General features: G+C 35.6%; 1 protein-coding gene across 1 annotated transcript in view; it reads right to left on the reverse strand.

Annotated features, from left to right (window-relative positions):
- The window catches only part of LOC125649798 (equilibrative nucleobase transporter 1-like), an 87,550-nt gene that overhangs the window by 37,207 nt on the left and 22,785 nt on the right, over positions 1-27,558 (reverse strand). The window contains exons 2-3 of the mRNA XM_048877592.2: positions 14,437-14,483; positions 13,664-13,833 (exon numbers count right to left, since the gene is read on the reverse strand). Of these exons, the coding sequence (XP_048733549.2) occupies positions 13,664-13,833; positions 14,437-14,483 (217 nt within the window). The remainder of the gene's footprint in view (positions 1-13,663; positions 13,834-14,436; positions 14,484-27,558) is intronic.

A 27,558-nucleotide genomic window follows, 5' to 3' on the forward strand; every position in this document is an offset into this window, starting at 1 on the left:
CCCTCGTCATAGTTTCCAATCCAAGTTTCAAAACACTCTCTGAGGAGGAATTAAAAGGAATTGAGAGTAGTCGTCAATCCAAGGGTACAAATATCAAAACAAAGTGGGGTGTCAAGATTTTCCAAGGTAACGTGATACAAACACTCATATATATATTAACATAAAAAGATGAATAATTAAATAGCAGCACTAATAACAAACACTCTACAATGTATGCACTCGTTAAAACAAATGAAATTTTAAAAAATTATCTGGTGGTCTTGCTAACGAATACTTAAAGAATAGTTAAACATATAAAACAATAACTGAGAGAACAAGGATTCAAAATTGATTTCCAGATTGGAGCATGGAAAAGTTTAATACTGACACTAACCTGCACAAATTAGAAAAAGAGGAACTCTGTAGCCCGATGAGACACTTCTATGCTGAAGTCCAACCTTTTGACCCCAAGAAGGGCGAACAACCTCAAGAGTATCACAAAAACACACTAAAATCCACAACATCAGCTCTCTACAGACATCTGAGTGTCACAAAAACACTCTAAAATCCACAACATCAGCTCTCTACAGACATCTGAGTGTCACAAAAACACACTAAAATCCACAACATCAGCTCTCTACAGACATCTGAGTGTCACAAAAACACACTAAAATCCACAACATCAGCTCTCTACAGACATCTGAGTGTCACAAAAACACACTAAAATCCACAACATCAGCTCTCTACAGACATCTGAGTGTCACAAAAACACACTAAAATCCACAACATCAGCTCTCTACAGACATCTGAGTGTCACAAAAACACACTAAAATCCACAACATCAGCTCTCTACAGACATCTGAGTGTCACAAAAACACTCTAAAATCCACAACATCAGCTCTCTACAGACATCTGAGTGTCACAAAAACACACTAAAATCCACAACATCAGCTCTCTACAGACATCTGAGTGTCACAAAAACACACTAAAATCCACAACATCAGCTCTCTACAGACATCTGAGTGTCACAAAAACACACTAAAATCCCCAACATCAGCTCTCTACAGACATCTGAGTGTCACAAAAACACTCTAAAATCCACAACATCAGCTCTCTACAGACATCTGAGTGTCACAAAAACACACTAAAATCCACAACATCAGCTCTCTACAGACATCTGAGTGTCACAAAAACACTCTAAAATCCACATCAGCTCTCTACAGACATCTGAGTGTCACAAAAACACTCTAAAATCCACAACATCAGCTCTCTACAGACATCTGAGTGTCACAAAAACACACTAAAATCCACAACATCAGCTCTCTACAGACATCTGAGTGTCACAAAAACACACTAAAATCCACAACATCAGCTCTCTACAGACATCTGAGTGTCACAAAAACACACTAAAATCCACAACATCAGCTCTCTACAGACATCTGAGTGTCACAAAAACACTCTAAAATCCACAACATCAGCTCTCTACAGACATCTGAGTGTCACAAAAACACACTAAAATCCACAACATCAGCTCTCTACAGACATCTGAGTGTCACAAAAACACACTAAAATCCACAACATCAGCTCTCTACAGACATCTGAGTGTCACAAAAACACACTAAAATCCACAACATCAGCTCTCTACAGACATCTGAGTGTCACAAAAACACACTAAAATCCACAACATCAGCTCTCTACAGACATCTGAATGTTTGACATTGTTAGAGATAGAAATTTCAAATCAGCAAATGCCACCCTTATTGGAAAATTGAAGCCAAATATGAAATCTGGATTATCTCGGCCTACACAGCATAAACCAGTTCTTAACAGTAGTGACTTGCTGAAAATCTCCGACTACCTTTCCACTATTGATAATCCCATCATTTTTCGATATCGGGTCTGGGATGACCTTTCGATCCATTTTGTGTCAGGGGGATTGAGTTTCATCAACAGTTGATGACAAACTCATTTGAGTTTTTATATGATGACAATGACAGAGAGTATGTGGTAATTTCCCATGAAACCAAGCAAAACATTTGGCAGGGTGGTCTCGACACATCTGATGCTCCACAGGATAAGCGAATGTACTCAACCGGGGATGACAATTGTCCAGTTCGCACCCTACGACAACTTCTTTATGTCACAGACCCGAATGCCATATCATTATTCAATCACTGTTCCAAATCTGCAATGGCGTCTCCACAAACAGAGAAAGTGTGGTTCACAGCAAAGCCTGTCAAAGTATACCAGTTTTCGAAATTCATGTCTGACATATCTAGAAATTCTGGATGCTCTCAAAATTACACCGCACACTGTTTCAGAGCGACTGCAATTCAAACCCATAACGACGATGGTTTTGAACTCCGACATATTAATGTTCATGAGTGGGCACCGGAACGAGGCGTCCGTACGCAGTTATAACAGGGATTGCAGTGACCATCAAAAGCAATGCCTTAGTAATCTACTAGCAAAACTTGCAAGACCCTCTGCAACACTCACTCGTCCCCCTGGAAACCGTAGAAACCCTCAAGAGAACCCCACTTGTCTGGTCTCTGATCGCATGACACATCATGCACATGTCCCACGCTTACCGTTCGTACCGACATCGAACATTGAGGTGAATGCCAGTTCCACTCAACAAAGTTCCAGCAATTTTCTATCCACTGGATTCATCTCTAACTCATCCTTTTCAGTTCACAGGGAACCCGTTTGTGAGTCAAAAGTAAACAGTTCGTGGAAGCCATTTCCGATTTTCAGTTGATGTTTTCATAAATTTCTACGCCAATTTCGAAGCGTCATATAATGTAGTTCAAGAATAAATCTTTAATTGAACTCAAATCATATCATGTTTTATCATTCAAACTCAATGCTTTATATATTTAAATGATAAAGAATGAATATGTTATCTTTTCGGTGGATGGAGGGATTCCACGAAAAAAAAAAAAAAGACGGAAAACTTTGCATTATGCGCTACGCACAATGATGCAGTTTTCCGTCTTTTTTGTTCGTGGATCCCTCCATCCACCGAAAAGATAATATATTCATTCCTTAAGTAAAAGAATTCCGCATATGTTTCTAATGTGGTTAATATATGAAATGCGATTTGGATGAGTTTGTTGTTCTATTGATATATTTAATCAAAAATGGTTATAACTCATCATTTCTGTGTTAATAAAATATTTGGACAGGTTTTCTTCACAACGGTTATATTAGTGGTAAACTTTAGTTGATATATATGGTGTCCCGATAAGGCCATGAGGAAAAGCGCAACAGCGTGCTCCGTATAACGCTAACATAAAGCACGCCGCCAAGATAGTGCGTTGGATGCCATGATAATGTATGCGATGTGGAAAATTTGACTAGTCCACAAGGAAATGACGTGAATGTGATGAGACTCTTTCCCAATACCCAAAGACGGAAACGCAGTCATGGACATCGTTCATATAAAAGACCCAAGTATAAATGATGTCACGTTTGATTCACTCTTGCCTTACGTCAACAGACAATTAGATCAACATCATATTCGTACAAAACTTTACTCTGTTCCATTGAGAGTTTTACACACGTTATTTGAAGAAGCTATGGCGAGTCTATACTTGGATTTTTCAACACCTGAATATAGACTGAACTCTATGATTATGGCTCTTTAAACCACCACGGCTCATGATGATATTCCTTCCAAATCATGCTGCCAGTTCCTTAAGCTCAAATTTACAAACAAAAGAATAGATGCCGTCAACATAAGCAACATTCTTCGTCATAAAAGGGTTCAGTCGTGTATTCGAACTTATTTCAAGTTCAAGTCTACACCCTGTATTTCCTACAGCTATACTTCTACTATTGAATCCAAACTTTTTAATTATAAACAAACTTTGCAGTGCCTAGATATAGACTGTCTTATACGTAATCCACCAACGTGTTCTTGTTCTTCATCTTCTTTAAACTATACAGTCCAGATGGACATGTCATTACTGGCGATGTTAATATAGTTGAAAATGAGGACCTCAAATCACTTATTCTAAACGGTCCTAAATACAGAGAACCTCGGTCTTTTAATTGGCGACAGAACTTCATCTCTATTATGAAGTCTGTCGAAGATTATGCCAGACGATTGGCTAAATATGAAAAAGAAGAACTTGATACATTGTCAGAATGGGTTAAAAACATAAGAGGGATATTAAAATCCCGCATTAGACATGAAAACAAAAGTACGTACCATCTATCCTCCTATGTTTAGTAAACCAGAAGTGTTAAAAGAATTAGATAGGTTACATGAGGAATATGTTTTGGTTCCAGTTGACAAAGCTAGTAACAACATTGTCTTTGTTTGTAAGGCTCATTATTACAACTGTATTTTACATGAACTTGGCATTAATTCCACTTTTGGTAATCGTACTTATACTCCAACTGCCCTTTCAAAAGATGAAATTCTTCAAAACCATGCTTCCGTTTTAGACACATTTAATATCCCAGTCAATGGGCCGAATGAATATGAGTTACCGTACCTATACTGGATTCCTAAACTACATAAAAACCATTACAAACAAAGATACATTACTGGATCCAGTAAATGCTCTACCAAGCCCCTTATCTTTGCTCCTCACGAAAATATTAACAGCTGTGAAGAAGAAACTTCAAACTTACTGTGCGACTACATATGCCAGATGTGGTGTTAATCAAATGTGGATTCTAAAAAATTCTAAAGAACTTTTATTAAACTTGAAATTGCAGAATTTTCCCCAAATCAATAACATTAAAACCTATGACTTTTAAACACTATACACGACCATTCCTCACGATAAATTAGAAACTAGACTTTTTGACATCATAGACAGTTGCTTTTTCAACAAAAATGGAAAACGGAAATATTCATATCTAGTGATCAGTCATTCAAAAACTTACTTTGTTAAACACCACTCTAATTCCACGCGCAAGTACTCTGAAGTTGAAATAAAAAAAAATATGCTAGAGTTCCTCATTGACAATATCTTCGTCGTCTTTGGTGATCAGGTCTTCCAACAGTCTGTTGGAATTCCCATGGGCACGAATTGTGCTCCTTTGTTAGCTGACCTGCTTCTATATTCATATGAAGCAGAATTTATTCAAAAACTTCTACGTGAGAAGAAAAAATCTCTCGCTATGGCCTTCAATTCGACATTTAGATATATCGATGACGTTTTGTCTATTAACAATAATAACTTTCATTCATATGTCGATTTGATATATCCCTGTGAGCTCGAAATAAAGGACACCACAGAGTCGTCCACTTCTGTTTCATATTTAGATATTTTATTGAAAGTAGACACTAAAGGCAAACTGACAACTCAACAGTATGAAATACGGGATGATTTCAGCTTCATCGTTAACTTCCCATATTTATGTAGCAATATTCCATTATCACCTGCATATGGTGTTTATATATCTCAACTGATTCGATATGCAAGAGCTTGTTCTGCGTATATTCTTTTTCAAATCGAGGTAAGCTACTGACAAACAAGATGATGGTACAGGGGTTTCAACAGTCTCGATTGAAGTCAGCATTTCGCAAACTCTATGGTCGTTATAACGATCTAGTTCGTCAATACAACCTATCATTTGATCAAATCTGTCTGACGTGTTTCATACCGATTGTTAAGTCGTTCTTGGCACACTGATTTTGACTGCGGATAACTCCGTTTACCTGATCAGGATATAGGGCTCACAGCGGGTGTGACCCGTCGACAGGGGATGCTTACTCCTCCTAGGCACCTGATCCCACCTCCGGTGTGTCCAGGGGTCCGTGTTTGCCCAACTATCTATTTTGTATTGCTTGTAGGAATTATGATATTGATCACTGTGCGTTATCTTCATCTTTCATTAGCGTGACAGCACAATGGTGCGTTGTGTGTTAGCCTGAAAGCACGAGGGCGTGTTTTATGACAGCGCAACGGCGTGTGGTGTGGTTGCAATACAGCGTGACGGCGTGTGGTGTGTTAGCGTGACAGCTCGTTGTAAGAAACGCACTATTGCGAATTTGCACATGGCCCTATCGGGACACCATAGGTACATACGATTTACCCATCGTACAGAGGTTCCGTGAGCTAATGAATAACGCGTACTAAGTAATAAGTACATGGTCACGGGATTGAGTTAGCATTTCGGCGACTCTTTTGTAAATGTACGTAGTTGTTTCAGTTTACTAGATATGAAAAATCTGAACAATGCAAATAAGTGAAGACATAACGATAAAATAGTGATAATGCAAATTTACAAATAAAACCGTGCATTAAGCGATATAGTAGGTTATTGAATATATAGGGAGAAGTTAACAGGAAACATAGCAGTAATCAATTACTATGACCAGGCTTCTATGATGACCTTTATATCTCAAAATCTCTCATCTTCGCAAGCTAAGAGTTTTCTGTTCACTCCGCTCCCACACAAATCATTGACAGATTACGCTACTAAATCACCCCAATACATTTTTAAGGGTCCAATACACTAATCAACATTAAGCCGAAAGTTACGTCCCTTGTCTGCCATTTTGCGGTAAAAATTCTTATTTCCCTACGTTAACCTTTATAAGTTTATGATCCTTAGCTTTAGCATTTGTTATTTTTTAAATAATTTTCTATGATTTTTATGATTTTCTAATCCATACCTTTAACATTTGGTTTTTTAAAATGATTTTCTAATCCGTAGTTTTAACATTTGTTGTTGTTTTAAATTTAATTTTCTAACCCCTGCCTTTAACATTTGTTATTTTTTCATCAATTGCAATAAACTACAATATTGCTTTGTAATTCGCAGTTGTGATATCTTACATTTGGTTGGGTAGAAAAGGAAAACTTGGCTATTCACCGATTGAACTTTGGTTGACCCCGTAAAGGGGGGTAATTGAAATTACTGTTTGATAGGTGTACTGAAACCATGGACTTAACATTCAGCATTTTACAACAGGAAGCGCTTACGAATTGGCAAATACATTTATTTTCTACCTAGCCATGGGGTTTTGGTTCAGATCCTCTATCTCTCTATGTGTGCTTGCCTGACATAGCCTCTACCAATGAAATTAAGCCATTTAATTGAAAAGAAAAATGGAAAAATTAGTCCTTAGAGCTTGTAGTACGAGCCAGAAATCTTGGCTGATATTTTGCTCGGCTGGATATTTGGATCTTCATTGAATCTCGGAGTAGTTCTTCATAATTCATCTCGGAAATTCACATTCAACTTCGTCCGATTCTAGCAATTAATGTGAACTTAGGTGACTCTGCCGTTTGCTTCAAGTGACTATCACTATTAGGCCTAATGCAGCTTATGCTGTATTGCATACCGCCTAGGCATGTAAAACTCCCTACATTAAAAAGTCTAAATTTTCCATTTAAATGACTTCCATGACGAAATTGTTTATTCCTGATGTTGAAGAGTTCCTCTAATCTGTTTATCTTCATTACTGCATTACAATGTTGTGTTATATATAGTAGCTGCCCATACCTAATGGACATATATGAAAAGATTTACTCTTATCTTTTTGTGAACAAACTATGTATATTTAGGTGGCAAGTGATTTTTTTTATTGAATGATGATCTGTGAAAAAAATACTCATTTTGCATGGAAAATAGTCCAAGGTTTTGATAATTATTACTGTACTGAATTTCCCCCCGAAAACATATTTATAAATTTATTAAAATGATGGTTAATCATTTCAAATTCAATGAAAATCCTTATGTTCACTATAATTAGGTAGAATGGCATGTTTTCCCTTTTGCTGTTCTACAGTATTTTTGTTATTGTTTGGTATACAGTTTTGCAATTGTACAGTATTTTTGTTTGGTATACAATTTTGCTGTTGTACAGTATTTTTGTTATTGTTTGGTATACAGTTTTGCTGTTGAACAGTATTTTTATTTGGTATACAGTTTTGCTGTGGTACAGTAATTTTGTTATTGTTTGGTATACAGTTTTGCTGTGGTACAATATTTTTGTTGTTTGGTATACAGTTTTGCTGTGGTACAGTAATTTTGTGATTGTTTGGTATACAGTTTTGCAATTGTACAGTATTTTTGTTTGGTATACAGTTTTGCTGTGGTACAGTATTTTTGTTATTGTTTGGTATACAGTTTTGCTGTTGAACAGTTTTTTGTTATTGTTTGGTATACAGTTTTGCTGTTGAACAGTATTTTTGTTATTGTTTGGTAGACAGTTTTGATATTGTACAGTATTTTTGTTTGGTATACAGTTTTGCTATTGTACAGCATTTTTGTTTGGTATACAGTTTTGCTATTGAACAGTATTTTTGTTATTGTTTGGTAGACAGTTTTGATATTGTACAGTATTTTTGTTTGGTATACAGTTTTGCTGTGGTACAGTATTTTTGTTATTGTTTGGTATACAGTTTTGCTGTGGTACAGTATTTTTGTTATTGTTCGGTATACAGTTTTGCTGTGGTACAGTATTTTTGCTATTGTTTGGTATACAGTTTTGCTGTGGTACAGTATTTTTGTTATTGTTTGGTAGACAGTTTTGCTGTGGTACAGTATTTTTGCTATTGTTTGGTAGACAGTTTTGTTGTGGTACAGTATTTTTGTTATTGTTTGGTATACAGTTTTGCTGTGGTACAGTATTTTTGTTATTGTTTGGTATACAGTTTTGCTGTGGTACAGTATTTTTGTTATTGTTTGGTATACAGTTTTGCTGTGGTACAGTATTTTTGTTATTGTTTGGTATACAGTATTGCTGTGGTACAGTATTTTTGTTATTGTTTGGTATACAGTTTTGCTGTGGTACAGTATTTCTGTTATTGTTTGGTATACAGTTTTGCTGTGGTACAGTATTTTTGTTATTGTTTGGTATACAGTATTGCTGTGGTACAGTATTTTTGCTATTGTTTGGTATACAGTTTTGCTGTTGAACAGTATTTTTGTTATTGTTTGGTATACAGTTTTGCTGTGGTACAGTATTTTTGTTATTGTTTGGTATACAGTTTTGCTGTGGTACAGTATTTTTGCTATTGTTTGGTATACAGTTTTGCTGTTGAACAGTATTTTTGTTATTGTTTGGTAGACAGTTTTGCTATTGTACAGTATTTTTGTTTGGTATACAGTTTTGCTATTGTACAGTATTTTTGTTTGGTATACAGTTTTGCTATTGAACAGTATTTTTGTTATTGTTTGGTAGACAGTTTTGATATTGTACAGTATTTTTGTTTGGTATACAGTTTTGCTGTGGTACAGTATTTTTGTTATTGTTTGGTATACAGTATTGCTGTGGTACAGTATTTTTGTTGTTTGGTATACAGTTTTGCTGTGGTACAGTAATTTTGTTATTGTTTGGTATACAGTTTTGCTGTGGTACAGTATTTTTGTTATTGTTTGGTATACAGTTTTGCTGTTGAACAGTGTTTTTGTTATTGTTTGGTATACAGTTTTGCTGTTGAACAGTATTTTTGTTATTGCTTGGTAGACAGTTTTGCTATTGTACAGTATTTTTGTTTGGTATACAGTTTTGCTATTGTACAGCATTTTTGTTTGGTATACAGTTTTGCTATTGAACAGTATTTTTGTTATTGTTTGGTAGACAGTTTTGATATTGTACAGTATTTTTGTTTGGTATACAGTTTTGCTGTGGTACAGTATTTTTGTTATTGTTTGGTATACAGTTTTGCTGTGGTACAGTATTTGTGTTGTTTGGTATACAGTTTTGCTGTGGTACAGTAATTTTGTTATTGTTGGGTATACAGTTTTGCTATTGTACAGTATTTTTGTTTGGTATACAGTTTTGCTGTGGTACAGTATTTTTGTTTGGTATACAGTTTTGCTGTGGTACAGTATTTTTGTTATTCTTTGGTATACAGTTTTGCTGTGGTACAGTTTTTTGTTATTGTTTGGTATACAGTCTTGCTGTGGTACAGTATTTTTGTTATTGATTGGTATACAGTTTTGCTGTGGTACAGTATTTTTGTTTGGTATACAGTTTTGCTGTGGTACAGTATTTTTGTTATTGTTTGATATACAGTTTTGCTGTTGAACAGTTTTTTTTTGTTATTGTTTGGTATACAGTTTTGCTGTGGTACAGTGTTTTTGTTATTGATTGGTATACAGTTTTGCTGTTGTACGGTAGTTTTATTATTGTTTGGTATTCAATTTTGCTGTGGTACAGTATTTTTGTTTGGTATACAGTTTTGCTGTGGTACAGTATTTTTGTTATTGTTTGGTATACAGTTTTGTACAGGTAAGGAAAACACAAACTTTTGTGATTCATACATGTATACATTAGTACAGGGAAACCATCCCAACAAATTTATGCTCATGTATAACTTTGTTACCACTAAGTAGTTTTATATATTGTTTAAACACGATCATGAACATATTTATCTTTTCCAAAGATGATATATAAATGTACTGTTTTATGTTGTGTTTGTAACCCCAAGCCACCCCCCCCCCCCTAGTTTATTTTTCTGTTTTATGTAGCTGCTGAGCTCTTTCACTCATTGACTTGGCAGTATTATATTCTGTAAATTGTTCCTCTGCGCAGTACTTTTGAAGACGTGTTTTATATAAGAATACCAATTTTGTTCTGACAATGTTTAGTTTACATTCTCATATGTCGGAAGAAAGGCTGAAAAGAGTGTTAATTGACATTTTGAGTGTTTAGAAAATAATCAATCTACCATGTTTGAAACTTTCAAACTTGACCTGTATTTCAAACAATGCCAAGCCTAATGATATTATGAAAATGAGACACAGAAAAAACGTAAGTGTATGACAGTCTGAATAAGTAGTTCTGTGAATTCCTAATGAAAGTGCTGTATGTAAAACTTATACGGTACCAATTTTGATGCACCAGATGCGCATTTCGACAAATAATGTCTCTTCAGTGATGCTCAACCGAAATCTTTGAAATCTGAAATAACTATGAAGTTTTAGAGCTAAATATAGCCAAAAACAGTGTGCCAAAAAAGTGGAGCCAAATTCGTCCAAGGATAAGAGCTATGCATGAGGGAGATAATCCTTAATTTTGAAATGAATTTCTAAATTTTGTAACAGCAATTAAATATACATCCGTATTTTCAAGCTAGTAACGAAGTACTTAGCTACTGGGCTGTAGAGACCCTCGGGGACTAACAGTCCACCAGCAGAGGCCTCGACCCAGGGGTCATAATGTAAAACTTATATGGTACCAATTTTGATGCACCAGATGCGCATTTCGACAAATAATGTCTCTTCAGTGATGCTCAACCGAAATCTTAAATATAGCCAAAAACAGCGTGCCAAAAAAGTGGAGACAAATTCGTCCAAGGATAAGAGCTATGCATGAGGGAGATAATCCTTAATTTTGAAATGGATTTCTAAATTTTGTAACAGCAATATATCCTTATTTTGACCTCGTATCTATATTGGGATCCGGCACTTACGATGTAGAGTGTTAGGTGCGTGTGTGCCTCAGATGTTGACCCTTTCTCTGATGATGTCTAGATTAAGAATATTTAGTCCACCATTTTTTCTGTCTCTATAGTAACATTCTAAAGATGCTCACATCATATTCCTGTGATCGATGTAACGGTATTCATCACTTAAGTACCAACATGTTTTGGCAATTATGGATTGATTAATGGCACAAACCTAACTTTGATTATAAAAGCCACACACGTTATTAACTATAGTGATTTACTATGTAAGACGAACGCAGAAAATCTCTAATATACGAATATCGACATGATCAATAAACCCATTGTAAACAGCATTTTTGTACTTCTAAATCATAATTTTAGAAGACCACGATCAATTGTTTTATTATATACCCGTCAATGTATCGTTCTTTGATACTGTGGATTTCACAGAGTGTGATCCGGTTTTCCAGATCATCACACTGTGGTTTTCTGATTCCGTATTAAACTGGTACCCTGTTGACCTCGCTTCTCTCGTGTGTAGCCATTTTCTACCCAGAGTTCCGTGCGCTCCTCGCATTACACCTCTGTCAACGGCCTTTTACAGAAATCTTGTAAAAGTTTCTAATATCCAACATTTATGTTTTCGACTAAATATTTAGTCATATTATGAAATGTTTTTGGTGCAATTAAATTGATGCTTACTGTAAATACGCCAGTTTCGAGATACGAACTCTTCTGTGTAGGAGGTGCATTTAGTGGAACTTTGAATGACTAATTGGGACAGAGTGGACCTACATAATAATGTACAGTCAGCGAAGAAGACAATGAAATGCATTAAAAGCGGCTTCTCTTTTAATATGTAAATGTGGGAAATACAAAATACTGTCGAAAGAAATGTTTTACTAAAGTGAAAACATAAAAATAATGTCATATTTACAAGTCATATCTCAAATATAGTACTTATGACCAACGAAATAACGTGATATGATAAGAATTCTATGTATTTAATTACTCCCTAAATACTTATAACTTACTTAGTTTGTGTATCAGTCGAATCCGAGTGATGTAACAGTGTATGAGAAACTTACTGAGTACATTCACTTACGCAGTGATGAAAATTAGTCCCACTCCCGCGTGTAAACAAATTGTTTCGCGCCTCACTATATACGAGAGTTCTCCAAAGGGAAATAACTTGGGTGTACCTCGAAACCGGCGTATTGTTTAAAATCTCTGTTTTCTGATCCTAAATTTGGAACTACTTCGTAATATGCATATGAATGTAGGACATTCACGTGGTGGAGATTTAAATGAAAACATAGAATCAAAAGTAAGAAAGACTGTAAAAATACGATAAAACTTGTAAAATTAGAGAGAAACAGCTAAATGGTAAACATGTACTTATTAAAGTGCCAGTGGTCTATGAAAAGAGCCTGAAGTATCACCTGTTGTCAGAACTTTTAAAAAGGGAAAGGAAACCGAGAATGATTGTTTATATCATGTGATCATATTGTCACGTGATTCCAAGCGTTGACAGAGGTGTATGTGAAGCTTGTGTAACGCGCCCTCTGGTGAGATAATGGTATGTAGCACCAATCAGCGGGAAACCAGTTTAATTCCGTATCAGTATCCTCTGAAACTTAACGTCACAATGCATCACTGCAACGTTTTTTGTGGAAAATATTGACCAAGTCGCAAACAAAACTGCGTACACACTATATAATTTCACTGTTTGATGATTTGAATTACATTTATTAACTTGTAAATGTGGGTTTAAAATGCAGAAGGAGGTATATAATAAAAGTTATCATTAATACAGTGTCATTACGTAGTATCGCGGCACATTTAAGATATCTACCTAAATTACTCAGTTCTTTGATGTTATTTACACTCAGAAGCTTTTATTACTACAGTAATTTGATCCGAAGAGTCGGATCACGTCTCCTTGACAGGCGTGGATCCTCAGATCACACGAGACGCGAAACGTCGAGTTTGATCTGATGATCCGCGCCTGTCAACGAGACGTGGTCCAACTCTTAGAGGTGATAATAGATATAGAAAAATAAAAGGACTCTTAACATTTATAGTATTGAAATATTGCCTTACCAATGTGCCATTGTATGTAAAGAAAGGAGCAGATTGAACTGATAATAGCTTAATCAGTAAGTAATGAAAGGAGCAGATTGAACTGATAATAGCTTGAAATAATTTTGATGAAATATATTTCCATGTAAAACTTTTCCTTATGATTATGAAAATAGATAGTACATATACTTCGAGAGTGCAGACTATCATGAGAAATAATATTCTTATTTTACCTTCATGCAAGCCATGATCATAGAACACGAATAGTAAGCTCCGATAAACGTTGCCATCGTAGTGTATCGGTGTTCTCCGAACAAATTAGCAACTTGTAGGTTTGTGATGAGTAGAAGCAGACCAGCCAGCGATACCAACACAAGTGCGGGTATCAGCAGCCAGGGGAATGCTGAAATTATACACAAAAAACACAACAGTCATTCAGAAATTTGGATTTGCTTTACTTCGTAACATTAGACATTTAATTTTTTATTAGCCAGACCAAAACAAAGACATCCCCCCCCAAAAAAAATTCAATTAAAAAATTGCGAGACCTTTTAGAGTTGCAGCTGATTCCTCTTTACAAATTCAATATGACATTCCAGTTGCAAAAATAAATTTTTAGATGATTTGAACGTGATTCCTTAGAAACTGGAAGGGATGATGCCAAATTCATTTCTTCAATAAGTATTTTGATTAAAACCGCAACATTTTCATTTTAATACTGGTCATGCATTTTCTGAAAATGTTAAGAAACGGATCGAAATGGGTCACACAATGGAAATCATTTCATAAGAAATATAAACAAAATCCAATAAAAGAGAAATCGGATCTTGCTTCTAGAAAAACAATTAAGAGGGCGAGAGAAGTATCAGACAGTCAATATCTATTACACCACGAAGTGTATCTAGCTGTCATTGCTCTATGCCATGAAATAGACATAATGGGATATTACTTCTGGAAATTGAAGGACGCTGTCAGCTTTATATACGACAAATGCCTTAACACTTACCGGCGCTTGAAAAAGTCATCATCAGAGTCCCCGTGATAAATGTTAATCTGTTAAAAGAAAATGGAAATTTAGATTTTTTGGTGACAATAAAGCACTCATTTCTTTGGTATTTATCTTTTAACACTTCATTTTTGTAGTTAGAAATTAAGGTGGCTTTAATTTCTAGTCGATATGAAGTAAATGTCATACATATACACGTGGACAGGAATATTGATTCATATAAATCTTTCTTTCCAAGTTGATCAGTATTGTCATATACTGTTGATAAAAATTTAATATTGCGAGACGAATGTCAGACATTTCGGCCCATTGACACTTCGGCCCAAATTTTTGAGACACTTCGGCCCAAAGACATTTCTGCCCAAGACACGTCGGCCCTCATTTTTTTGGTATGAGACACTTCGGTCCATATTTTTCATTTTGCTAACATCACCCATATTATTGCGTTTCCACAACATTATAGTAAATTGACACTTCGGCCCAGTGACATTTCGGCCCAATGACACTTCGGCCCAATGACATTTCGGCCCAAATGTTTAATAATGACATTCATGGGTCAATTCCATTGGTTTTTACATTTCGTCACTTCGGTCCAGACGTTTCGGCCCAAATTTTTGAGACACTTCGGCCCAATTTTTTTTAAAACTGAGACATGTCGGTCCATTATACGTTTTATTATTCTGCTTTATATATCACACACGTTTCTTTTTAAAACAACATCATAGTATATTAACACTTCGGCCCATTTTTTTTAAAAAGACGATCACTGACACATAATTAAATAGTTTCTAGTGTTTGGCATAAGACATCTATATATGTACACAAAAACAAGACACGGGCCTTGTTTACGTAACGATGAATTTTGAGTATGGTATCTTGCTTGTAACTCAACAGCTACATTAAATTCTAACTTTGGCTGACCATTAAAAATACTTTAGTTAAGCATTGTAAACAGTAGAAATGGAAAAATAGGGTTTGAAAATTTTCAGCTCAAATCGTGTCCATGCCCTTTTAACAAACGATTCACTGCTAACAACACACTCATAGGATACCTCGCTATTTGATGGGGTGTCCTATATCTTATTATTTTCCCTCTGGGACTTGGGCATTATTTGACGCCTTCGTTGTTCCCAATCTTTATTTTATCCATTCATATATACATAGATACTGGATGACACTCACTTACAAAACTAATATATATCATAAGACATCATCCAAGGAAGTAATCTTCCTTGTCAAATTTATAAAGTTATATGAAACCTTTGACAGTTTGTCATCTCTCTGTAATAATAGTTTTGCCCAGTAACCCAACATTCTGGTTTTGAAAATTTTTAGGCATATAAATAACTTGTCTTCGAGTTCTTGACCTATTACAGACAGTCCTGTAATATTTTTGTCAATGAAAAACTTTTCTAAATCGTTCAAATACATGACAAAAACAAACGGATACAAAATAATATTTCCCATTAATCGCTCGTTTGGTAAATATACATGTAATATAATATACTATTGAATATTTTCACATATGAACTTACTAGTTTATCAATTTTCAATAGCTTTCTTGACTTCGTCGTCAGTAATTTTTGCATTTATAATATCATCAACATGTTCACGTTCCTTTACATCAACATGCGTGAACTCCCCTCCACCATAATCGGCTTCATTCAGATCTCTAAAGTATTTAAAAAGAATATTTATACCTATTTATTCCTACACTTTGTCTTCTGATTACCATTGCTTAATTTCCAAAATTCTCTTAATTTTTTCCTTCATTTCGTTCCTTTGTTCCCATATGGATTTATTCATTTTTAAAAAAAAAAAATATTTTGTAGTATATAATGATAACATTATGTCATTAGTTGTTAGGATCCTGACCACTATATTGCAACTTTATATCATTAGTGGATATTGTATCATTAATGGTTACTACATTATTTCTTCATATATACCAAATAATATTGTTGTTCTGTCAAAAGATATTCTAAACTTGTATAAAAGCCGCTCTTCAATATCATTCCAAATATCCTTTACTAAATAACACTCAGCAAATAGATGTTCAATTGATTCAATTTCATTATTGCAGAAACAACAATGTTGGAGATTCTTTAATCTTAAGTTCATATAGATACATGTATGAATATGTGAGAACTATTCCATGTAAAATTTGGAACTGTAACCAATATAATGAAGAATTAAAAACAAATTATATAAAATCCAAAGGAATTGACCCATGAATGTCATTATTTAACATTTGGGCCGAAGTGTCGTTGGACCGAAGTGTCTTTGGGCCGCAGTGTCAATTTACTATAATGTTGTGGACACGCAATAATAATTGGTGATGTTAGCAAAATGAAAAATATGGACCGAAGTGTCTCATACCAAGAAAAATGAGGGCCGAAGTGTCTTGGGCCGAAATGTCTTTGGGCCGAAGTGTCTCAAAAAATTGGGCCAAAGTGTCTCAAAAAATTGGGCCGAAGTGTCCAATTTTTGGGCCGAAACGTCTGGGCCGAAGTGTCCAACTTTTGGGCCGAAATGTTCGACTACCTGCGAGACATTTGTAAATGTCTGAAAATATTGCCAAATACTAAATTCAGTTTTCATTCTATTCAGACACTAAGACAGATAACATTGTAGCTACATAGCTGTAGACCTCTGGCTATTCTATTCAGACACTAAGACAGATAACATTGTAGTTACGTGGCTATTCAAATAATTGGATGAATCTGTAACTTTCTAGTCTATTCCAGTGTGTGTATTGTCTAACTACGATCTTAAATTAGTGTTTGTATTGTCTTACTAAGATCTTAAACTAGTGTTTGTATTGTCTTACTAAGATGTTAAACTAGTGGGTTTATTTACTTACTAAGATCTTAAACTAGTGTTTGTATTGTCTTACTAAGATCTTAAATTAGTGTTTGTATTGTCTTACTAAGATCTTAAACTAGTGTTTTTTATCTTACTAAGATCTTAAACTAATGTTTGTATTGTCTTACTAAGATCTTAAACTAGTGTTTGCATTGTCTTACTAAGATGTTAAACTAGTGTTTGTTTTGTCTTACTAAGATCTTAAACTAGTGTTTTTTTTTTATCTTACTAAGATATTAAACTAATGTTTGTATTGTCTTACTAAGATCTTAAACTAATGTTTGCATTGTCTTACTAATATGTTAAACTAGTGTTTGTTTTGTCTTACTAATATGTTAAACTAATGTTTGTATTGTCTTACTAAGATCTTAAACTAATGTTTGTATTGTCTTACTAATATGTTAAACTAATGTTTGTATTGTCTTACTAAGATCTTAAACTAATGTTGGTATGGTCTTACTAAGATCTTAAACTAGTGTTTGTTTTGTCTTACTAAGATCTTAAACTAATGTTTGTTTTGTCTTACTAAGATCTTAAACTAGTGTTTGTTTTGTCTTACTAAGATCTTAAACTAGTGTGTGTATTGTCTTACTAAGATCTTTAACTAGTGTTTTTTTGTCTTTCTAAGATCTTAAACTAGTGTGTGTTTTGTCTTACTAAGATCTTAAATTAGTGTTTCTATTGTCTTATCTCCTACTTGACGCTTTGTATTACAAGACACAAACAAAGCTTACTATCTATAATTTAGCGCATCTTCAACCTCAGGCAGTGTTCAGTTTTGCAGGGAATTCGACTTTTGCCCTCTTGTCAACATTTTTTTTTTGGATAATGAATTATACAATTATTAAAGGATTAAACATTCCTTTTGAAGAATTCATTGATTGTAAACTCTGGGCATTTTATTCACAAACTGAATAAAAGTGCGAAGCACTTTTATGGTAAGTTTGTGAGTAAAATGTCCAGAGTTTACACATCGATAAATTCTTCAAAAAGAATGTTTGATTCTTATAATTCAAATTCGTTCCCTGTATTATCAATTTCAAAAATTTGAATAGTTCCCCGCACTATGTTATTTGTTTTCAGGTGCGTATGTTAGCTGCAATAATGTAGCCCTATCCAAATTTTTTTTTATTCTGACGTTTTCGGGATAGGGCTACAATTCCATAGGATCTCCGTAATGGTGCAAAATAATTTTATGAATAACCGATAATAAACTCTGTGTTATAGTCCCAAATGTTGTTTACACCAAAAGGTGTACCAACATTGTGCTCGGGCATGTCTAATAAAGGTGTTTTTCATTGAATATAATGTACAGCATGCAAAATTCTTCGTCTGCTCCACCATGCTTGTTATCGCGAGATCTCGTAGGTGGATCTAATGAAAAACCTAAACATTGACAATCACCGCGAAAATGTAGTTACTCGAGCCACTTCGACAAAGAAAGGAAAATCATATTGTTGCAGAAAGAATTTACACTCTGCTGTTCTGTTTTTAACTTTATATTAAATTCAAACCTTTTCAATACCGACGAAATAGCTTTCGCCTCCATACTTGTCCATTGATGTAAATACTACATTATATGGCATATGCAAATGACTTGACAATCGAAAGTTGAAACTTCAGTACATCAAACATGGCGCACAAATATGAATCGAGAAATTGGAATTTATCGAAATTGTTGAAAACGGTAGAATAGAGCCTCACAAATCTTAAGTTGCAGGTTGTAAATTTATGTATTGACTAAGAAACATAGAATATCATTTTATTTACGTAAAGAAAGTCAGGAAATGTTTAGAATGAGCGCAAATGTTGCGGGAGTGAATCACTCCCGCATTTGCACTATTACGGAGATCCTAAGGAGTTGTAGCCCTCTCCCCAAAAAAAAAAAATCAAAAAAAAAATCAGAGAGGGCTACATTATTGCAGCTAGTGCGTATGTATACATAGCGTTTTTGGATTTATTGATGTGTAAATTCTCGTTTAGATTTATTTTTGTCCAATCAAATCAATTGTAATAAATAACATTGGAATTATTGTATGTTTATTCTCTTCCAGTGTGAATATCATATGTCAAGGTCAAAACATAGTCGTAGAATTTCATAAACATATTTGTTTCTCAGATCAAAATTTGTTTTTAGTTAGTTAAACATTCAAAGAGCCTTCAAAGGCGACTCATAATAAAGAGTCATACAACACAACGCAACACAACAGAATACGACGCAACACAACACAACGCAATACAATACGAATTTATTTATTACAAAATGATGTGCCCAAAGGGCATATTATAAAGCGAACAAATAAACTACTTGTATGCAATCAAAATCTTGTAAGACGTAGTTAAGCAACAAATTGAGGTATCAAGGTACAATATGGAAGTAACAATTTGAATTGGAACACTTTTCATATCTTCTCATACAAATAGTTGTTCTAAACACCTTCCCGTACCTGGAGTTAAGGTTCAAGAATATTTATATTATGATATATAATCCATAATCCACATCCCACAAATACAATGTTCACAGCCTGAAGGAGAGGGAAACAAGAAATGAGTGCAAACCGGAACTAAGAAACACATTCAGTGTACTTTCCCAACTAAATAAAGAAACAGTTGAAGAACACCGGTGTGGTCTGGCAGAATACATGCGAGATAGCTCTTGGGAAAAAAATCGAAGAGACATAAAGAATGGTTAACACCTAGAACTTGTACACTGATCACAGAACGGAAACACCTGAAAAACAAGATCAACCAGACCCAGGATGAAGATCACAGACACGACATACAGGCACACTACTGGGAAGTCAACCGTCAAGTTATAAGAAGGGCGAAACAGGATAAGAAGAAATTCATTCATGAGCTCACAGAGGAGGCAGAAATAGCAGGATAGAGAAATATGAAGACTATGAGATAACGAGAACGCTTTCTGGAAAAACTTGCAACCCCACACGTCCAGTCAAAGACAAAATTGGATACACAATCCCAGGAGAAACAACAGAGAGCAAGGTGGGCAGAGCACTTCAAAGAGACACTGAACAGACCAGTACCACTCCCCCCCCAGATATTCCATCACCAATCCAGCTTTTAGACATCAATAGTGGCCCGCCAACCAAGACACAGGTCACCAAAGCTATCAATTCCCTCAAGTCGAGAAAAGCAGCGGGTCCAGACGGAATACCACCTGAAGCACTGATAGCAGACATCCACAAGTCAACAGAGATGTTGCATCCCCTCCTACACAAGATCTGGGAGCAGGAAACGGTGCCAGAAGACTGGAAGAAAGGACATCTTGTGAAGCTGCCGAAAAAAAGATCTCTCATCATGGAACAACTGGAGGGGCATTATGCTGTTATCCATTCCAGGGAAAGTGCTAGCCAGGATCATGTTGGAGAGACTAAAGACTGCCCTCGACAAGACTGTGTGAAGAACAGGAAAGCTTTCGTCAATGCAGATCCTGCACCGACCACATTGCCACAATGAGAATAATCATAGAGCAGTCTATGGAGTGGCAAATCCCCCTGTATGCAGTATTTGTTGATTTCCAGTAAGCATTTGACAGTGTTGATAGGGATACCATCTGGAAACCCGTGCATCACTACGGCTTCCCATGCAAATTTGTCTCCATCATCCAACAATTTTACGAAGATGCCACATTCCAGGTCGTACATGATGGGATGCTGACGGAACCTTTCTCTGTAGGAACCGGTATTCGTCAAGGCTGCTTACTCTCGTCAACAATTTTCCTGATGGTGATCGACTGAGTAATGAGGCAGTCCACGGCAGGCCAGAAGATAGGAATCGAGTGGACCTTCACTAAACAGTTGGAGGACCTGGACTTTGCTGATGACATAAGTCTTCTATCCCACAAGCAGCAAGGTGCCGAAGAGAAGCTGTGCCGTTTTGCAAAAGAAGCAGGAAAGACAGGCCTCCAGATCAACACAAAAATACAGAGGTGATAAGAGTAAACAACCGGCAACAAAACCCAGTACGACTTAGACATGAAGACATCAAGGAAACAGACAAGTTTGTCTATCTCGGTAGTGTGGTTAGCAAAGATGACGGGACAGATGAGGACATAAAGAGTCGCATCAACAAAGCCCGACATGCCTTTATTGTCCTCAAACCAATCTGGAATTCCTCTGCACTTTCACTCCACAACAAAATCAGAATTTTTAACACCAATGTAAAATATGTCCTTTATGGCTCTGAAACTTGGCGAACAACGAAAACAAACACCCACAAGCTCCAGACATTCTCAACAGATGTCTCCGACGCCTCATTAACATCGGATGGCCGGATGTTATTCTAAATTCAGAACTCTGGAATAAGACCAAGCAAATTCCGATAGACCTGGAAATCAGAAAATGGAAGTGGAGCTGGATTGGCCACACTTTTCGAAAGTCCTCGTCAAACGTCACCAGACAAGCCCTTGAATGGAACCCGCAGGGCAAAAGAAAAGTAGGAAGACCCAGACAGACCAGGGAACCCAGAGGATTAAGTCAAGTAAGTCATATAATCCATAAACATGAGTTCATCATAGAAAAGAGGATGAATTTGGAAGCAAACATTAGAATGCTGGGGTTTTCATCACTCATCAGCCATATAATTTAATCGACAGACATATATACCAATGTGCTAACACCTAGAACAAAGAAGATTTATACATGCATGTATGCATATCATTGAAAAGTATTTAGTTCTAAACAGCAATAAAATTAATTTATACATATATTGATTTATTTAAAAATAAATAATTCTATAAACTTTGTAGAATATGGAGATAGAAAAGTTTCTTAAAATTCTATATTGAAGCTATAATTCAAGAGTAAGATTATATTTAAATGTAACTGAAAAAAATGTGGTTTAGAATTCTACATTAAAGTTTTGATTTTATTGTAAGATTAGTCTATATGTAATTGACAAATATTGGAATTACATGTGATTTTGCAATGCACTTAGTCAATTTTAAGCACTATGTAGTCACATTACGTGCGCAATTGTATAGATAGTACTATACGCTTTAATGGAAAGCCTGACATGCAGTGACGATCTGTTCTTATGTCTGAGATTTACTTCACTTGTAGTTGTTATAGCTGCCTTGTTTCCAGGATAAAATTGTACACTTGGGAACTTGATAATGTATCGCTCAACCAAATCGGTGTGTGTGCACTTTTGTGGTCGATTTCTTTATCACAGTATGACAAATTCGTTTGCTTATCACATGAGGTAATTAATAATTATTTTCACTGCCATCAAACGAAAGAGACATTAGTTTTATCATGGGAATCCCTTGCATGTTGATGAAAGGAATCCGGACCACACAGTGAAATATGATATTCAAGTCTATTTTGACTGACGGTTAGAAGAAGCTATGAAGATTCAACATTGCTTTTCAGCACTGCGTTTCCTTGTCGGTAAGACAACGCACGTATACACGAGAATAATGTTACTTATGCAATTAAATCCTGGATCAAAATTTCATTTATGCTGATGACTCCTAGATCATTTGGGGTTATTTGAATTAATAAGACAATAAAATCATGATTTAAAACAAAATAAGTATCTGCCTTTCAGCGAGAACTGTTGTATCCTGATTATATGTCACTGTGTCACACCCCTTAAAACCCCTGCCACAAGATTGAAGGGATAATGGACTCGCATGGAAATGGTTTTGACCCCGAGACATCAACATTCATGTGTTAGGTCCTGGAAAGAGGAACATTGATGGAGCTTTACAGTACGTTCAGTCTTTAGATGACTCAGCACGTGGTTGTCGGTGTCGGAAGTCTTTAGTCATTCAGTCTTTAGATGACTCAGCACGTGGTTGTCGGTGTCGGAAGTCTTTAGTCATTCAGTCTTTAGATGACTCAGCACGTGGTTGTCGGTGTCGGAAGTCTCTAGTCATTCAGTCTTTAGATGACTCAGCACGTGGTTGTCGGTGTCGGAAGTAATAACATTGTGACTCTATCGTCAATCAGACAGAAGCTCTAGCTGCATGTGCAGAGAAAAAGAAATGCATTATGCATGTTTTATCTCTTTGAGAGAATACATCAAGAGGACTATAATGAATGTGTTAGGGACACAAACGACAAACTTGGAGAAACACTTAAAATGCACATTTTATCAGAACTGAATCGTACTTAAACGCAGAAAATCAACACCTGTACAGTGCCGATGGAGTGCATCTTATTGATGACGGACGTAAAACTTTGGTCAAATTAATGAAAGATCATCTCAATCACAGACTGGGAATGAAACCATACAGAGAATACTACAATGGTGCACGCAGTGATCACCATGTGACATTCCTCAACAATGCAGGAAAATCGAAAGGAGACAATATCAACATAAGTCGTGTGAATGGGTACAGTTCTACACATAGACAAAATAATCGGGGGGGGGGGGGGGTAACAACACCCACAATGGCCCTCACAACCACCACCCACGATATCCTAGATGGCACAACAGTCGTCCTGACGATGACTCCATACAAATTGGCCCTCCGAACCGTGGTCCTCGTTATCCAGGCAACAATACTCAACTAAACAATGTTGCAGAGTGCTGTGTTTGAACAATTATGGACATTATTCCAGTAACGCTATCAGGTGACATATTTTCATTATAGTCGCTACACATGGTCAACCATAATGTGTCATATTTTCGGATTACTAATTATAAGTCTTGCCCATATATGAACATTTTTGGTCACATTTTCGGATTACTAATCAATTCATTTAAGACATTTTCTTTTATATAGGCTAGCCTTGCCCATAACTGGGCATTTTTGGAATCACCTAGATAAAACATGTTGGTTATATCACAACTTTTTTGCTGTATATAGTTTTTATTTCCTTGTTTGTGTGTATAATTAGTTAATGTTGAGTAGAGGTTGTTGGAATATTCTTGGTTTGAATGTTTTTAAGTTAGATGATGTTACAAAGTTTTGTTCAACATATGATATTATGTGCTTTTTAGAAACTATGTTAAAGGAATCACCAGGAAATATTCCTGGTTTTACAACACCATTTATTGTTTGTGCAAAAAAAGACCCAAAAGAGAGGTAGATGTTCTGGTGGTATTTTAGATTATACAAAGTCAGGTCTGCGAAAACATATTAAAATGTTAAATGGAAGTGATTTCTAATTATTGATCAGAATAGACTCCCCAAAATTGGGGTTGAATATTAATAAAACATTGTTTTGTTGCTTTTGCTACGTAAAGTCCTACTGCAAAAAAGCTTTATTAGAATATGCATGTAATCAACTTCAAAAAATGAAGGCTTTAATTACATGAAAGAAGGTGAAGTTCTCTTATGTGGTGACTTGAACGCCAGAACAGGGGGGGTTAACTGACTATCTGTCATCTGACGAAAACAAACTTTCAGTGATTGCCCTACCCCAGACTGCTACTCACCAGACGTACCTAGCAATCTTTTAGTCATGAAGTCAAATATCCAAGGCAAACTTCTCCCAAATATGTGCTAATCAACTCATTTACGTATATTGAATGGCAGATTTTTTTTTGCGATTCCTTGGGCTTCTTTACCCTTTTCAATTCGAATGGCAAAAGCATTCTTTATACCACAAGATAATTTATTTTAATATTGATGCTCCAAATGAATTGTCTGATCACTGTAATATTTCCACTGGTTTAAATCTAGAGAAACAATGTCCATTTTACCAGGAAAACAATGAAGAAAATTGTAACCACCTTAGTGGTAACTCCTTGTGGTCAGATGATTGTAAAGACAATTATATGCAAGCCATAGTCGAGCCAGTATCCACTAGAAATATCATGAACCTTCTCGAATAATGAAAATAAATATTGATACACTTGTTAAACAATTAACAGATATTTATACTGAAGCAGGTCTCTAAAACCTGTAAAATTGAGAGGCAGAATCAATAAAGCTTGTAAACGTAATAAACATAAGAGCCAAAACAGGAATGGATGTCTAACAGTTAATGCAGAGAAGGGAGGTTAGAAATCTTTATTTAAAAAATTCAGAAATCACCAGACAATTGTTTCTTACTTCAGGGTTTCTCAAAAGCTAAATACATAGTTCCAAACAATGTGTAAATTAAACAAAGTGACATTGCTATAAATCTATAGAGAGACACTATCAATGATCTCAATCCTAACTCTACAAAAAAGTTTTAGAAATCTTTGAAGTCTAATATGCAAAAACGTTATGAGGCAGAGTCACCTATACACATACCAGAGTGGTTAAACACTTTCATACTCTATTGAACTCGGAGGAACATAATATAAGAGTGACCTTGACGGATTCGGAAGGTAGAGAATTTTCCATTTACTTCTAAAGAAGTGAAACTAAGTATTTCTAGTTGGAAAATGGTGTAGACCTAATCTCGGCTGAGATTCGGCTCGGCTGAATACTTCACCGAATCTTGGGAGTAGTCCTTCACAATTCATGTCTGGAAATTTAATTTCAGCTTCAGTCGGTTCTAGCAATTAATATTCACTTAGGTGACACTGCTCTTCGCTTCAAATAAGTTAGTTGACTATTAAACAACTTTATATCACTATCAATGCTGCATTACTTACCGTCTAAGTATGTAAATTCCATAATTCAAACCATCACTAAATTTTTCGTTTAAATGGTGACTTCCATGGCGAGATATCTTATCTCCTGTAATCGAAGAGTTCCTATACCTTAATTGTCTTTTAAATTAGCGATATACGAGTATATCTTATATGTAGGTATGCGGAGATATAATGTATCAGTAATTTAATATAACAGACTATAGGAGCTCTTCAGTTTCTGGAGATGAAATATTATGCCGTTTGAACACAAAATTTAATGACCATTTTCATTTTGGGATGTTCATACCCAGACAGCAAGCAATGCAAAATTAATACCGCTAGAGAGTTAGATTAAGTCAACTAACTTATTTGAAGCAAAAGTGCACATTAATATTGCTATAACCCGCCGAAGCTGAAAGCAATTTTCCAGACATTCGGTGAAGGCGTCAGTCCAACTATTCAGCCGAGATTAAGTGTTCTATAGTATCATCCCCCATAGTATAGCCTGGCACACGCTCCAGGGTGATAGTATCTAGCAACGGGCAACAGTACTTGATAACAGGTGATACTATAAAAAATTATCACATGCGTCAAATTTATGCGCGTACGGCTCGTCGTAGATTGTTAGACGACGTCGTTTGAGCGTTTGTAACAAACGCGAATACCCACATCGATATACGAAATATTGCATGACAGTGATTGATCAAATGTCAACAGACGTAAGTCTTTCTGCTTTGCTGTTTATATAACATTCAGTATAATAAAACAAATATTGCATGTACATGTATATACAACTATAGTTGAGGGTAGCATTGAGAATTTTTCACCCCTGGAGAAACCATTGTCAATCAACCTCGACTACGCCTTGGTTGACAATGGTTTTCTCGAGGTGAAAATTTTCAATGTCACCCTCACCTACATGCAGCATTCATATATTATTATACCTCAGTATGAGAATTCTATGCAACGCGTCATCTGATTGGTTTAGACAATCACGTGCCAGGGATGATAAAAAATCATATCTCTCTCTCAAACATCATATCTCCCCATCATATTTTACCCCTTCGGCGGCCTCGTGCATTTTCCAAAATTTTACGGCAAGGTAAAGTTAGTTTACTGTAGCGTCACAATAAGTCTGAGTCATTGACTGTACTTTCATAGTTCGTAAGGCGTCTCTGATACACAGTTAAATCGCCTGATTTTGGTTGATACAAAAACAAGCAAGTAAATCAGCATTCAAGGAGAATAGAAATACAACAAGAGATGTTTGTATAACACATATGCCCCCATGTTGCAAAATTGAAAAGGGTTATACACACACATTATTTAATTGAGAGTAGTATCATCAATTCAAAATATTGAGCAGACAATATCTTCCTATGTCAAGAGTGGATTGACCATGTGACCTAAAAATCAATAGGGGTCATCAACTCCTAAAGATGTACCAGTGTACCAAGTTTGATGTCTGTCAAGCAAAGGGTTCTCAAGTTATTGAGCGGACAGTATATTCCTATACCACGCGACCTTAAAATCAATAGGTGTCATCTTCTCCTGAAGATGCACCAGTGTACAAAGTTTAATGTCTGTCAAGCAAAGGGTTCTCAAGATATGGAGCAGACAGTATACTCCAATGTCCAGTTTGATCCTTGACCTTTGACCATGTGATCTGAAAATCAATAGGGGTCGTCTTCTCCTGAAGACGTACCTGTGTACCAC

Source organism: Ostrea edulis, chromosome 1 (assembly GCF_947568905.1).
Source record: "Ostrea edulis chromosome 1, xbOstEdul1.1, whole genome shotgun sequence".
Taxonomy (NCBI): domain Eukaryota; kingdom Metazoa; phylum Mollusca; class Bivalvia; order Ostreida; family Ostreidae; genus Ostrea; species Ostrea edulis.